Source organism: Leptosomus discolor, chromosome 22 (assembly GCF_034619465.1).
Source record: "Leptosomus discolor isolate bLepDis1 chromosome 22, bLepDis1.hap2, whole genome shotgun sequence".
NCBI classification, from domain to species: domain Eukaryota; kingdom Metazoa; phylum Chordata; class Aves; order Leptosomiformes; family Leptosomidae; genus Leptosomus; species Leptosomus discolor.
Window position 1 is genome coordinate 1,172,476 of NC_141412.1, and position 14,764 is coordinate 1,187,239.

At 56.3% G+C, this 14,764-nt stretch overlaps 1 protein-coding gene across 2 annotated transcripts in view; it reads right to left on the reverse strand.

The window, feature by feature from the left end:
• Positions 1-1,351: 1,351 nt before the first annotated feature.
• DSCAML1 (DS cell adhesion molecule like 1) overlaps positions 1,352-14,764 on the reverse strand; it is a 113,653-nt gene continuing 100,240 nt past the window's right edge. The window contains exons 24-33 of one of the 2 annotated variants that reach the window (XM_086476814.1): positions 14,489-14,587; positions 12,388-12,576; positions 12,010-12,297; positions 11,771-11,926; positions 11,608-11,638; positions 11,182-11,300; positions 10,669-10,821; positions 10,184-10,378; positions 9,568-9,879; positions 1,352-1,815 (exon numbers count right to left, since the gene is read on the reverse strand). In XM_086476814.1, coding sequence (XP_086332940.1) covers positions 1,352-1,815; positions 9,568-9,879; positions 10,184-10,378; positions 10,669-10,821; positions 11,182-11,300; positions 11,608-11,638; positions 11,771-11,926; positions 12,010-12,297; positions 12,388-12,576; positions 14,489-14,587 — 2,006 coding nt within the window. Of the gene's footprint in view, positions 1,816-9,567; positions 9,880-10,183; positions 10,379-10,668; positions 10,822-11,181; positions 11,301-11,607; positions 11,639-11,770; positions 11,927-12,009; positions 12,577-14,488; positions 14,588-14,764 lie in introns of both variants that reach the window. The other variant, XM_086476813.1, reaches the window with a different exon arrangement.

Consider the following 14,764-nt stretch of genomic DNA (forward strand, 5'->3'; position numbering starts at 1 on the left):
GAGGTATTAAAGTGAGCTCTGCAGCACGTGATTATAAAGGTGATGTGTTAAAAAAGAGCACCTCTGTCAACAGGAAAAAAAATTGAGAATGGTAAAAATCTCTGTGTAGATGTTCCAGCTGCTGGTTTAAGCTGACGCAGGAAGCTGCTCTCTGTGTGGTGAAGAAAGGCAGAACCAGCAAGCACGGAGGGAGATGTGATGAAAGCATTAGCTTATAAATTACAGGCAATAAGGGACTAAGTTACGGCAGGGTGCGGTGACACGGTGGGGCTGCGCCGTGGTGTGCTGCGCTGCGCCGGGTCCTGGGGAGCTCCCCAGGGTTTACAGCGGCGCTGTGCCAGGGTTCACCACGACGGGCGGCGGCGAGGCCACGGCTCACGGCACCGTGCTGGATTCGCTGGGCTGCGCTTCACCGTGCTGCACGGTAAGTCGTGGTGCTCAGCGGTGACCACGGTCACCCGCGCTCTGCTTCGCCTCCTGCTCCCAGGCAGCGCCGCGACACGCCGGGGAACAGGAGCCCTGCTGCGGGCGAGTCGCCTCGCCTCACCGGCGCCACGCACGGTACCGGCGCTGCTGTGGCTCGGCACGGCCCGGGCAGCTGCTGGCCCCTCCAGGCCAGCCCGATGGGGGTTCGCCGTCCTGCGCCGTGGTTTATCCTGCGCTGGAGCCGGGCGGCACTTACCGGTGAGTGGGCGCCGCTCGCCTGGGGCGGTGGGGGCTGCGGCAGTTGGGGGGGTGTCCGGCTCGGCCGTACTGTTCCTGGGACCCTGCTCCCATCCCTTCCCCTCCTCCGGCCCGGCACAGCTCGGCACGACGTGCCCTGGGCTGCCGCAGCACGTGCTGGGCTGCGTCGGGGCTGCCCGGGGCTGTCCCCCTCCGTTGTCCTGCCCCTGCTCAATTCACAAACGCCCACGTATAAACATAACCTTTATTGCACACAGCGCTGGGTTTTTTTTCATAGAAAAAGGTATTAACACATAAGCATTTGCAAATTGAAGCAACTCCTGCTGTTTTCAGAACAGTAAAATAGCATGCAATGTCTTTGAGACGTTCCTTTTTAAAACCACCAACAAGATCAGGGAAGAAAAAAAACAAAAAAAAAAAGTCGCTGAGTCTTTCCTTGTGCCCCTTTCAAAATGATGTGAAATATATATATATATGTTTACATATATATTATATTTTTAAATCTGTAACATCAAATTCTTTGTGCCCTGGTTTCTTTTTCTGTTCGGAGAAGAAGAAAATAGCTTCATTTATACAAAAGAGTTCGTTATGTACAAGTCAGTTAATTAAATAGAAATGGCGCAGGGAAACGAGCAGCGTCCGTGGCAGGCGGTCTCCGGTCGCCGCCCTACACCAGCGTGTAGGACTTGGAGTAGGCGCCAGCCCCCTGTTTTTGAGACCTGCCCACGCCCGACGTGCTCATCTCTAGGAGCGAGTCCCTGGAGCCCCCCACTTTGGAGTGCGTGGGCACCCGCCCCTCGGCGGCGGCGGCGGCGGCAGCAGGGGCGGGGGGCTCGGCGGCGGCGGGCGGCGCCGGGGCGGCGCTGGCGGCGGGCGCGGGGGCGGCGCTCGTCGCGCCGGGCATGGGGAGAGTCCTTTGAGGTAAGGTGGTTGCGGCGGAGGCCGGGGGCGGCAGGCCCAGGGGCTTGCTGCCGGGCTCCAGCGTCATGTGCCGGGCTTGCGCGTGGTAGGCCCGGGCGAGGTTCCGGATGGAGGCTTCCCGCGGCGGCACCACCGGGCAGGGCTCGTGGGCGTCGGGCTTGCGGAAGAAGGCCTCCGACTTGACGTAGAGCGGGAGGTTGCAGTAGTCGCCTGCGAGGGGAAGCGGAGGAGGCGGGTGAGGCTCTGCGCGCGGTGGTGCGACGCGACGTGTGGCACCTCGCGGTGGCGTCCCGTTCCGTGGAACGCGTCCCGTGAGGTGCCGCAACGCAACGCAGGGGCGTCGCCCAGGGCTGTCTGCTTTCTACGTGTGCCGTGCCGCGGGTACCGGTGTGTGCTAGGTGTGGCCTGGGGGCGTTCCCTCGTGGCAGGAGAGCGGTCCTTGTGGCGGGGCGTCTGACACGGTCGTGTATTTTGTGTAACTGTTTCTCCTGCGTTCACAGCAGCTGTGACGGCGCAGAGCGCTATGCACGTTACAGCAAACACGGGGCCGTGCCGACGTAAGCGGCAGCGGGGCTACCGCAAACAAGGTCTTGCGCTCTGCTGTGGTACAGACCGCTATATATGACCGGAGGAGCTTCATTTAAGGATTTACGTGTGCACGTGTATATGATACTTGTATTTATCTGTCACACTGCTATTTAAGTGGATTTTCTTTGTATCACATCCAAAACCTGTATGAGCTGAATGTTCTGCAGCCCTAGGCCCACACCTCTCAGGCACACCGCAGGTCACCTTGTGCGCGGGGCCAGTATGGGCCGGGGGCTGTACGGGCAGGTAGGCTCGTTTCATGATAAAATGAAAAAATAAAAAAGCAAAAATAAAATAGAAAAAAAATAAGAGAAAAAAAATAAAAACAGGTAGAGAAAATTTCCCACCATTTCTTATTATTGATTATTAATAAAGAATAATAAGAAATGGTTGTGGATATTAGAGAATACTAAGAAAGGGCAGCAAAATATAAGACACGGTGGGGAATACTAAGAAATGGTAGGGTATAATAAGAAAATATGATCAGGAAAGAAATGGGAAAAAATAATAGGAAACGGTGAGAAACAGGAGGGAATGAACGGTGAGGAGAAGGAACGAACGGTGAGTGACCGGGAGGAACAGCAACGGGAGGCAAGAAGCAGAAATAATGAGAAGGAAAAAGAAGAATTAAGAAGGAAGGGGAGGGGATAAAAAGAAGTAAGAAGAAATTGGAAGGGATAAGAAGAAATGGGAAGGAAAGGGAGGAGATAAGAAGAAATCAGGGGAAATGGGAAGAAATGGAAGGGAATAAGAAGAAATGGGAGGAAATGGGAGGAAATAAATAAAAATAAGAACAAATGGGAGGGAATGGGAAGAAATGGGAGGAAATGAAAAGCAATAAGAAGAAATGGGTGGAAACAAGAAGAAACAAGAAGAAACGGGAGGGAATGGGAGGGAATGAAAAGAAAGAAGAAGAAATGAGTGGAAACAAATAAAAATAAGAAGAAATGGGAGGAAATGAAAAGGAACAAGAAGAAACGGGAGGGAATGGGAAGAAATGGGAGGGAACAAGAAGAAACGGGAGTGAGGGGGAGGGAATAAGAAGAAACGGGAGGAAATGGGAGGAAATAAATAAAAATAAGAAGAAATGGGAGGGAATAAGGCGAAATGGGAGGGAATAAGAAGAAATGGGAGTGAGTGGGAGGAAATAAATAAAAATAAGAAGAAACGGGAGGGAATAAAAAGAAATGGGACGGAATAAAAAGAAACAAGAAGATACGGGAGGGAATAAAAAGACGGGAGGAAACGGGAGTAAATAAGAAGAAATGGGAGTGAGTGGGAGGGAATAAATAAAAATAAGAAGAAATGGGAGGGAATAAAAAGACATGGGAGGAAAAGGGAGGGAATAAGAAGAAACGGGAGGGAATAAGATGAAATGGGAGGAAAAGAAAAGGAATAAGAAGAAATGGGAGGGAATGGAAAGAAATGGGAGGGAATAAGGCGAAATGGGAGTGAGGGGGAGGGAATAAGAAGAAATGGAAGGAAATGGGAGGAAATAAATAAAAATAAGAACAAATGGGAGGGAAAAAGGTGAAATGGGAGGGAAAAAGGCGGAATGGGAGGAAGTGAAAAGGAATAAGAAGAAACGGGAGGAAATAGGAGGAAATGAATAAAAATAAGAAGAAATGGGAGGGAATAAAAAGAAACAAGAAGATATGGGAGGGAATAAAAAGAAATGGGAGGGAATAAGAAGAAATAGGAGTGAGTGGGAGGAAATAAATAAAAATAAGAAGAAATGGGAGGGAATAAGGCGAAATGGGAGGGAATAAGAAGAAATGGGTGGAAACAAGAAGAAACGGGAGGGAATGGGAAGAAATGGGAGTGAGGGGGAGTGAATAAGAAATGGGAGGAAATAAATAAAAATAAGGCGAAATGGGAGGGAACAAGAAGAAACGGGAGGGAATGGGAGGGAACAAGAAGAAACGGGAGGGAATGGGAGGGAACAAGAAGAAACGGGAGGGAATGGGAGGGAACAAGAAGAAACGGGAGTGAGTGGGAGGGAACGGGAAGAAATGGAAGGAAATGGGAGGAAATAAATAAAAATAAGGCGAAATGGGAGGGAATAAGGCGAAATGGGAGGGAATAAGGCGAAATGGGAGGGAATAAGGCGAAATGGGAGGGAATAGGGCGAAATGGGAGGGAATAGGGCGAAATGGGAGGGAATAGGGCGAAATGGGAGGAAATAGGGCGAAATGGGAGGAAATAGGGCGAAATGGGAGGAAATAGGGCGAAATGGGAGGAAATAGGGCGAAATGGGAGGAAATAGGGCGAAATGGGAGGAAATAGGGCGAAATGGGAGGAAATAGGGCAAAATGGGAGGAAATAGGGCGAAATGGGAGAAAACAGGAAGGAACAAGAACAAATGGGAGGGAACGGGAAGACACCGGAGGAAATGGGAGGGAATAAATAAAAATAAGAAGAAATGGGAGGGAATAAGAAGAAATGGGTGGAAACAAGAAGAAACGGGAGGAAAAGAAAGGGAATAAGAAGAAATGGGAGGGAACAAGAAGAAACGGGAGGAAATGGGAGGGAACAAGAAGAAATGGGAGGGAATAAGGCGAAACGGGGGGAAATGGGAGGGAATAAGGCGAAACGGGGGGAAATGGGAGGGAATAAGGCGAAACGGGGGGAAATGGGAGGGAATAAGGCGAAACGGGGGGAAATGGGAGGGAATAAGGCGAAACGGGGGGAAATGGGAGGGAATAAATAAAAATAAGAAGAAATGGGAGGGAATAAGGCGAAATGGGAGGGAATGAAAAGGAATAAGAAGAAATGGGTGGAAACAAGAAGAAACAGGAGGAAATGAAAGGGAATAAGATGAAACGGGTGGAAATGGGAGGAAATAAAAATAAGAAGAAATGGGAGGGAATGAAAAGGAACAAGAAGAAATGGGAGGGAATGGGAAGAAATGGAAGGAATAAGGCGAGAGGGGAGGAGAGGGGAGGAAAGGGGAGGGAATAAATAAAAATAAGAAGAAATGGGAGGACAGAAGGCAAAATGGGAGGAAACGGGAGGGAATGGGAGGGAAGAAGGCGGAAAGGGAGGGAAGAAGGGGGAACGGGAGGGAAGAAGGGGGAACAGGAGGAAACGGGAGGGAAGAAGGCGAAAGGGGAGGGAAGAAGGCGAAAGGGGAGGGAACGGGAGGAAAGGGGAGGGAAGAAGGCGAAAGGGGAGGAAACGGGAGGAAAGGGGAGGGAATAAGGCGAAAGGGGAGGAGAGGGGAGGAAAGGGGAGGGAATAAATAAAAATAAGAAGAAACGGGAGGGAAGAAGGCGGAACGGGAGGAAACGGGAGGGACGAAGGCGAAACGGGAGGGAACGGGAGGGAACGGGAGGGAACGGGAGGAAACGGGAGGGCCGAAGGCGAAACGGGAGGGCCGAAGGCGAAACGGGAGGGCCGAAGGCGAAACGGGAGGGAACGGGAGGAAACGGGAGGGCCGAAGGCGAAACGGGAGGGAACGGGAGGAAACGGGAGGGACGAAGGCGAAACGGGAGGAAACGGGAGGGAAGAAGGCGAAACGGGAGGGAATGGGAGGGAATACGGCGAAAGGGGAGGAAAGGGGAGGAAACGGGAGGGAATACGGCGAAAGGGGAGGAAACGGGAGGGAATACGGCGAAAGGGGAGGAAAGGGGAGGGAATAAATAAAAATAAGAAGAAACGGGAGGGAATGCGGCGGAAACGGGAGGGAACGGGAGGGAATGCGGCGGAAACGGGAGGGAATGCGGCGGAAACGGGAGGGACGAAGGCGAAACGGGAGGGACGAAGGCGAAACGGGAGGGACGAAGGCGAAACGGGAGGGACGAAGGCGAAACGGGAGGGACGAAGGCGAAACGGGAGGAAACGGGAGGAAACGGGAGGGACGAAGGCGAAACGGGAGGGACGAAGGCGAAACGGGAGGGACGAAGGCGAAACGGGAGGGACGAAGGCGAAACGGGAGGGACGAAGGCGAAACGGGAGGGACGAAGGCGAAACGGGAGGGACGAAGGCGAAACGGGAGGAAACGGGAGGGACGAAGGCGAAACAGGAGGGAATACGGCGAAACGGGAGGAAACGGGAGGGCAGAAGGCGAAACGGGAGGAAACGGGAGGGACGAAGGCGAAACGGGAGGGAATACGGCGAAACGGGAGGAAACGGGAGGGCAGAAGGCGAAACGGGAGGGCAGAAGGCGAAACGGGAGGAAACGGGAGGGCAGAAGGCGAAACGGGAGGAAACGGGAGGGCAGAAGGCGAAACGGGAGGAAACGGGAGGGCAGAAGGCGAAACGGGAGGAAACGGGAGGGAAGAAGGCGATACGGGAGGAAACGGGAGGGAACGGGAGGGAAGAAGGCGATACGGGAGGAAACGGGAGGAAACGGGAGGGAACAGGAGGGCAGAAGGCAAAACGGGAGAGAACGGGAGGGAACGGGAGGGCAGAAGGCGAAACGGGAGGAAACGGGAGGGAATACGGCGAAACGGGAGGGCAGAAGGCGAAACGGGAGGGAACGGGAGGGCAGAAGGCGAAACGGGAGGAAACGGGAGGGAACGGGAGGGCAGAAGGCGAAACGGGAGGAAACGGGAGGGAACGGGAGGGAACGGGAGGGCAGAAGGCGAAACGGGAGGAAACGGGAGGGAACGGGAGGGCAGAAGGCGAAACGGGAGGAAACGGGAGGAAACGGGAGGGAAGAAGGCGAAACGGGAGGGAACGGGAGGGAACGGGAGGGAACGGGAGGGCAGAAGGCGAAACGGGAGGGCAGAAGGCGAAACGGGAGGAAACGGGAGGGAATACGGCGAAACGGGAGGAAATGGGAGGGAATAAAAACAAATGGGAGGGAATAAAAATAAATGGGAAGGAATGGGAAGGAATAAAAAAATGGGAGGGAATGGGAGGGAAGAAGAAAGAATAATAGATAAGAAGAAGAAACAGGAGGGCATACGAACAAACGGGAGTAAATACAAAGAAACGGGAATAAATTGGAAGGAATAAGAAGAAATAGGAAATAGGAGGGAACGGGAGGGATTCAGAACAAATGGGAGGGAATTGGAGGGGCTAAGACGAAATGGGAAGAAATGGGAAGGGATAAGAAGAAATGGGAGGGAATGGGAGGGAATAAAAAGATATGGGAGGGAATGGAGGAAACACAAGGAAATGCGAGGAAATGCGAGGAAATAAGAAAGAATAATAGACAAAAAGAAGAAATGGAAGGCAATAACAAGAAATGGGATGGAATATGAAGAAATAAGAAATGGGAGGGGCTAAGATGAAATAGGAGGGGCTAAGAAGAAATAACACGAAATGGGAGAGATTAAGATGAAATGGGAAAAAATGGGAGGGATTAAGACGAACTAAGAAGAAATGGGATGAGATAAGAAATGGAAGGGAATGAGAGGGCATAAGAAGAAATGGGAATAAATTGTAAGGAAGAAGAAGAAATTGTAAGAAATGGGAGGGAATGGGAGGGAATAAGAAGAAACAGGAGGGAATAAGGAGAAATGGGAGGAAAGGGGAGGGAAGAAGAAGAAATGAGAGTCACTAAGAAGAAATGGGAGGAAATGAGAGGGAATAATAAGAAAAGATTTGATGGATTAAGAAGAAAGAACTGTGAGACCGTAAGAAGAATGGGAAGAAAGAGGAGGGGACAAGAAATAGGAAGTAATGGGAGGGGATAAGAAGAAATAAAAGAAAATGGAGTTAATGGGAGAGAATAAAAAGAAATTTGTTGTAATGGGAGGAAATGCGAGGAAAAGCGAGGTAATACAAAGAATAATAGGCAGTAAGGAGAAATGGGAGGGAATCATTAGAAATGGGAGGGAAGAAGAAGAAATAAGAAAAAGTGGGAGGGAATGGGAGGGAATAAGAAGAAATGGGAGGGATTATAAGAAGAAATAAGATGAATCGGGAGGGGCTAAGATGAAATGGGAGGGGCTAAGACAAAATGGGAGGGGCTAAGACAAAATGGGAGGGGCTAAGACAAAATGGGAGGGGCTAAGACAAAATGGGAGGGGCTAAGACAAAATGGGAGGGGCTAAGACAAAATGGGAGGGGCTAAGACAAAATGGGAATAAATGGGAGGGGCTAAGATGAAATGGGAGGGAATAAGAAGTGGAAGGGAATAAGAAGAAATAAGGAGAAATGGGAGGGGATAACGAGAAATGGGAGGGGATAACGAGAAATGGGAGGGGATAACGAGAAATGGGAGGGGATAACGAGAAATGGGAGGGGATAACGAGAAATGGGAGGGGATAACGAGAAATGGGAGGGGATAACGAGAAATGGGAGGGGATAACGAGAAATGGGAGGGGATAACGAGAAATGGGAGGGGATAACGAGAAATGGGAGGGGATAACGAGAAATGGGAAGGGATAACGAGAAATGGGAAGGGATAACGAGAAATGGGAAGGGATAACGAGAAATGGGAAGGGATAACGAGAAATGGGAAGGGATAACGAGAAATGGGAAGGGATAACGAGAAATGGGAGGGGATAACGAGAAATGGGAAGGGATAACGAGAAATGGGAGGGGATAACGAGAAATGGGAAGGGATAACGAGAAATGGGAGGGGATAACGAGAAATGGGAAGGGATAACGAGAAATGGGAGGGGATAACGAGAAATGGGAAGGGATAACGAGAAATGGGAAGGGATAACGAGAAATGGGAGGGGATAACGAGAAATGGGAGGGGATAACGAGAAATGGGAAGGGATAACGAGAAATGGGAGGGGATAACGAGAAATGGGAGGGCATAAGGAGCAGTGGGCGGAAATGACAAGATAAGATAGAAAAGGGAAGAAAGGATGGGGAAGAAGAGGGAAGAAGTAGTAAGAAATATTAAGTAATAAAAATGGGATTAAATGGAAATAAAAGGAAAGAAGATAGAAGAAAAGGAAAGGAGAGGAGAGGAAAAAAGAGGAGAGGAGGCACAAAGCAACGTGAGGAGAGGAAAAAAAATGTGAAAAGCTGTGAAAAGTGAAGACAGGAACCACGAGGGATGGAGAAATGAAGGGGAGCGAAGGAAGGGGAGGAGCAGAGCCATGTGAAGGGAAGAAATGGGGGGAGAGGAGAAGAGCAGCAAAGACCCGTGAGGAAGACAGAATCCCCAACTGGAATCGTCAGCTGGGTTTTGAGTACCTGCGTGGGGATCTCCTCGAGGCTGCGCTGGGATCCAGCCCAGCTCCCTGCAGAACCTATAGAAACCACGCCGCGATTCCACGAGGAAGCCCAACAACACCTATCGACTGAGCGCACGCGGCGGAACCGGCTGATCCTGAACGAGCGCTGCTCCTCCGGCCTCCTCGCCTCCCCTTCGCAGGAACCGTCTCCTTCCGCACCTCTGGTTTTGTCCCGTTCGCCGCAGCGTCGCGCGCCGCCTCAACCCCCCCAACGCCCGCGGGTACTTACTCTTGCTGGCGCGGTGCGGGATGGGCACGGCCACGCTCTTGCCCCGCTCGCTGTCCTGGGGTTTGGGCGGGGAGGCTGTGAAGCGACAGATGCCCGGCTCTGAGGGGGTGCTCATGGAGGTCATGCTGTCGGCGTTGTCGGTGGTGCCGGTGGTCATCTGGTCGGAGGAGCTGTCGGAGATGAAGCACTCGGTGATCTCAAACTTGGCGTGCTGCAGCTGCTCCTCCAGCTTCGCGTGCTCGTAGGCGCGCGCCAGCTCCTCGTAGGTGGACGAGGCGCTCTCTGTCGACACCATGCTGTTCCGCCCCTTGTCTGTGGAGGAGAGGACGCATCACGTACCGTAGCTGGGCATTTTCCCTGGCCTGGGAACGCCGTTTTCCCCATGGCTGTCATCGTGGGAATGCCCAGGCTGTCCCCGCTGAGACACCCCCCCCCGCCCATCTGTGCCCAGCGCTGGGCACCGCCAGCGCAGCGGAAGTCGTGGTTACGTGGTCCCACTGACTAACAGCAAATCCTACCCCTGCAGTCACCCCCAACTCGTGGCTTGGGGTCGCCGCCAACGGACCCGTGTACCCCCCACCGGCAGACCCCCGAGCCGCCTTCGGCTCTGCCATACCCGTGTCCTGAGAGAGGCTGGCGCTGTAGCTGTCGCTCTCGGTGACCGTGATGCCGTGCTGGGAGCCCACTGTCCTCCAGTCAGAGGTGAGGGTCCGCGCAGGGGTGGACGCCTGGCACTTGGTGAGGGTCCACTGGCTGGAGTACCGGTTGCGGGTGCTGTGTGCCGACTTCACGCTCTTTCTTGACACGGGGTCTAAGGCACAAGGGTGACCGTCACTCCCAGAGGCAGCCGGGACGCTGTCCCAGCTCCCTGGAGCGCTCTCCGCTCCTTCTGTCTTACCAACAGCTGCCTTCAGGCACGGCCAGCGCTGGGGGACAGGGCCCGCACCCCAGCACCCCGCTGCTGGGCAGCAGGAGCACCCCCTTGGGCGCCAGCGGGCACTTGGGGGGCTGCGGGCAGCACCCAGCTCGCCCACACCTGCCTTGTACCCGTGTCTGCAAGCACCCCAGCAACCCCAGCCCCACAGGACCACAGCCACTTACTGGTGCCGGGGCGGATGTCCGACATGTCGATGAGGGGCCCCGTGTTCTGGATCAGAGCGGGGTGATGCAGCGAGACGCCCGTGCAGAAGCTCTGGGGGTTCACCGCCTGACTGAACTCCGTGTCGGTCACCGGGATCGTGGCTTTGTCGTCCCCTGCGGGAAGAAGCTGGAGCTCGGACCCCTTTCGCTAGCCAGGGGGTCGCTGCGGGCGCCTGCCCGCCCACGCTCAGCACACCCCTGGGATCCCCACGGGTGCTCTGGGGGGGGCACGCGGGGATGGGAGATTTGTCTGGCTCTTCCCCCGCCAGAGCAGCGGTGTGACAGTAAAACCCACGGAGGCAGAGCCTGGCTGAGGAGAGGGCTGCGGGTGCCGCCAGCACAGCCAGCCGCAACGCAGGGTCGGAAGGGGACAGCCCGGGGACACTGCGGGCTTCTCGGGGCCTGGTGGGATGCTGCTACCGGGCGGGTAGGTGCTGCTGGGGCCCCACACGGCAGGGAGAGCGTGGTGCTTACCCAGCTGCTTGATGCCTTCCTTGTCCTCGATGAGGAGCTGCACCCGAGGGATGTCTATGTGCAGTCGCGGGCCCTGGGGGGGCCCCTTCACCGGCGTGTCAAAGCTGCGGTTGTTCTTGCTGTGAGGTAAGAGGGGACGCAGAGCCGGCGATTACCGGAGAGAGCCCCGGCTGCTCAAGCCCCGCCCGGGGCTCAGCGCTCCAGCTAAGCAGCTCTCCCCCCCAGCAAGCTCCAGCAGGAAAGCCAGCACCCTCCAGTAGCACCGGGCTGCCGTGCTACAGCGAGGCCGACACAACCTTCACCGTTCTGAGCCCAAGGAGGGCTGAAACTGAGCCAGGGCTGAACCTGGCCTTAAAAGCATCCAGGACGACCCCCACCACCCAGCACTCCCCCGCTTCCCCACCCACTCGCAGCTCGGAGACCAACCTGATCAGCATTTCAGCCAAACTCTTGGCATCTGTGCAAGAGACACAAAAAACAAGGAGGAAGGTTTGTTCAAGAGAGCTGTTGAGGGTGTAACGAGCCCGCCCAGGAAAGCTCAGCCCTGCGGTCCAGTCCCAGGCGCTGCACCCCCTGAGCCCCATCTCACCTCGAAGCCTCTTCAGCCGCTTCTCCTTCCTCTTCTTGCGGATGATGAAGAGCAGGGCGACTCCCAGCGTGGCCAGGATCACCGGGCAGGCGATGGTGAAGAGCTTCTTCACGTCGTCACCCTCCCCTTGCGCGGATTTGATAGGGGGGATGGTGCCTAGGGCAGAGCGCGGGCGGGTGGGCGGTCAGCGCTCCCGGGAGCCCCCCTGCCTCGGCCCCCGCCCCGTTCCCCCCACTCACTGCCGTCGTAGTCCAGCGTGGCGAACTGCGTGGTCTCGTTGCCGCAGCCGGCGCTGTTGCAGGCCTTCATGCGGAGCTCGTACCACGTGGCCTCGCGCAGCTCCGTCAGGAAGACCTCGCTGGAGCTGTTGGTGCGGAGGCTCTGCCAGACCCAGTTGCCCTTGGGCCGGTACTCCAGGACGATGGCGGTGATGGGGCACCCCCCGCTGCTCCAGCCCTGCAGGTTCAGCCTGGCGTGCGTGGAGTTGATGTGGGTGAAGAGGTGCTGGTCCTTGCTGAAGGAGGGCTCTGCGGGAGAGGAGCCGTCAGGAGGGCACGCTGCCGGGAGGGGACTGCAGGGTCCCCCGGCGGGGCAGGGACGCCGCGGGGCAGGCTCACCTCTGCCGTGGGTCTTGGCTTCGATGATCTCGCTGATGCGGCCAGCCCCGACGCTGTTCTTGGCCGCCAGCTTCACCTTGTACCAGGTGCCGCACTTGAGGCTCTCCAGCTTGAAGGAGCGCTCGGAGGAGCTGATGAACACGTCCTTCCACTCCTCGCTGTTGTCCACCGAGTACTGGAGCACGAAGCCTGCGGGAGCAAGGACGGGGTGGTCACCTCCGGGCACCCGGGCAGGGCGAGAGAAGGGGTTACCGCCGGCACGCAGAGCCTGCAGGGTGCCCTGCGCCCGCCCCGGGGCGATCCCGTGGCCAAGTCCAACGCAGCCCCGCAGTGCCGGGGCACCCGTTACACACCAATTCCACCCAACTGGGTTACAGCTAGCTCCGACGCACCGGCAGGGGCAAGCTGCCGCCCTCCCGGAGCCTGCCTGCGGCCTGGAGGGAGGGCGGCTCGTCCGCCTGCTCTGCCCCCCACACCGACCCAGGCAGGAGCCATGAGCGAGAGGCGTGTGGGCACCCCCAGCAGCTGGCCACCTCCCGAGGGCTCTGCCAGAGCCCCCCCCGGCTCCCCCGTGACCCACCCCCATCCGCTCCCCTGCCCGCACACCACCTGCCGCCAGCGCCACCAGCACGGCCCCCGTTGCCGGGGGATTTGCACGGGAGCGCGAAACGTGACGGATGGGTGCGAGGCTATAAAGGGAAAGCCAGAATTAACTAGCTCCCTCGGGAAGCGGCGAGGAAGTTGCCTCTGTCATTGCATGCCGCCTCCTCGCCCGTGATGAAGACTATTAGGAAGCACACTGCGCCCTAGATGAGCAAACCTGTTACACCGCCGCCAACAAGGCGCCTGAAGACGGCTCGCCAGGGTTTCCCGGGGAGAGGCACATGCACGGAGCTTCGGGCGAGGGATACCCCAGCCACTCAGCACATCGGTGCCCCCGGGGCAGCGCGTCGCTGCTGCCCGGGCGGTTTGGCTACGCGAAACCCCAAACTCTGTGGTGCATTGATAGATGGGGCTATTTTTCAAGTTATTTTGGCAAGTCTCAAATAAAAATAACACAGAGGAGAGTAGGCTTTCTGCCTTCGCGTGCGCGTCACGAGCCGCACAACGCAGGAGCGCCCCGGGTGCCGGCGCGGCGATGCCAAAGGACCCGCGGGAAGGCACGTGGGCGCCTCCCGTCAGCTCTGCGAGCGCCCAGCTCCAGCTCGGGCAGGGCAGGGCCGAGGGAAGGGAGCCTTCTCCCAGCGCCCAGGCTTCCCTATGGCCAGGGGACGGACGGGGGCACCGGGACCTTCTGCCCGCAGGCGCACGCTTGCCTCGCCGTGTCGAAGGCAGCCCCGGCACCCCCGCACCGCCCACGGCGCCTGGCACCCTGGTGCCTGCCACCGGATATTTATTTATTTGGTACATGCAGCGTGTTTTTAATATTTCTAATCCAATTATAACCAAATTTATCAACAGAGTCCGCTGGAGTGAAAGGCTGCTGGCTGGGGAGATTTGCTTGTAATTACTTTCATGCTTTTAATTAATTGTAAGCGAGGGCTCCTTCCTCGCTCCCTGCTCCCCCCTCCGCGTGCAGCTGTTTCAGCGTATAATTCATGAGATGAATCAGAGCAGAAAGGAGGCTCAGGAAAGCAGGGATGTTCCTGGAGCCCTCCTGAAGCCCCCAGGCTGCCAGGGACCGGGGATGCCGAGGGACAGAGGACAAATCCTGCCCTGTCAGGTTCAGAGTCGCACTAATGCCGGGAGACAGGGAGCAGCCACTGGGGCTGGCCCTGGCCACCAGCACTGAGCAATTAACGACATGCCCTTCGTTAGCTACTTCACTCGCTGCGTCTTGTCCAAAACACCCTGCAAGCCCCCTCGTTAGGGCCGGCAGCCCTCCTGCAAGCTCAGAGGCATCAACCTTACTCTGGAGCGCTCCTGAGGCATTTCAGAGAGGGAGAAACTGAGGCACAGGGACAGAAGCGCGGGCGCAGCACGCAAGGGTGCCCCTGAATACGCGCACCACAGGCCTGGTCCACCAGCGCTGGGACCAGAGGCACCCGTGGCTCTGGGACGGGTGCCGTGGCGCTGGCCCCATCACTCACAGCAGCCGTACCTCGGATGGAGCTGCCGCCGTTGTCCCCAGGAATCCAGGCCAGCGTGATGGACGACGCTGAGGTCTTGGAGACGGTGAGGCGGGGCTGGTCCGGGGGCACTAGGGAGGAGGGAAAAGCCCGTGAGCACCTCGCACGCACCAGCTAAAAGGGACCCGAAACTTGCTCTCCAAAAGGGGAAACGCCACCGAGACCTCCCGCTCAGCCCTGGGCCAGCGAGAGCCCAGGAACGACCCCCGCGGCGCCGCGCCCCACCGAGAGCAGCCGACGAGCAGGAG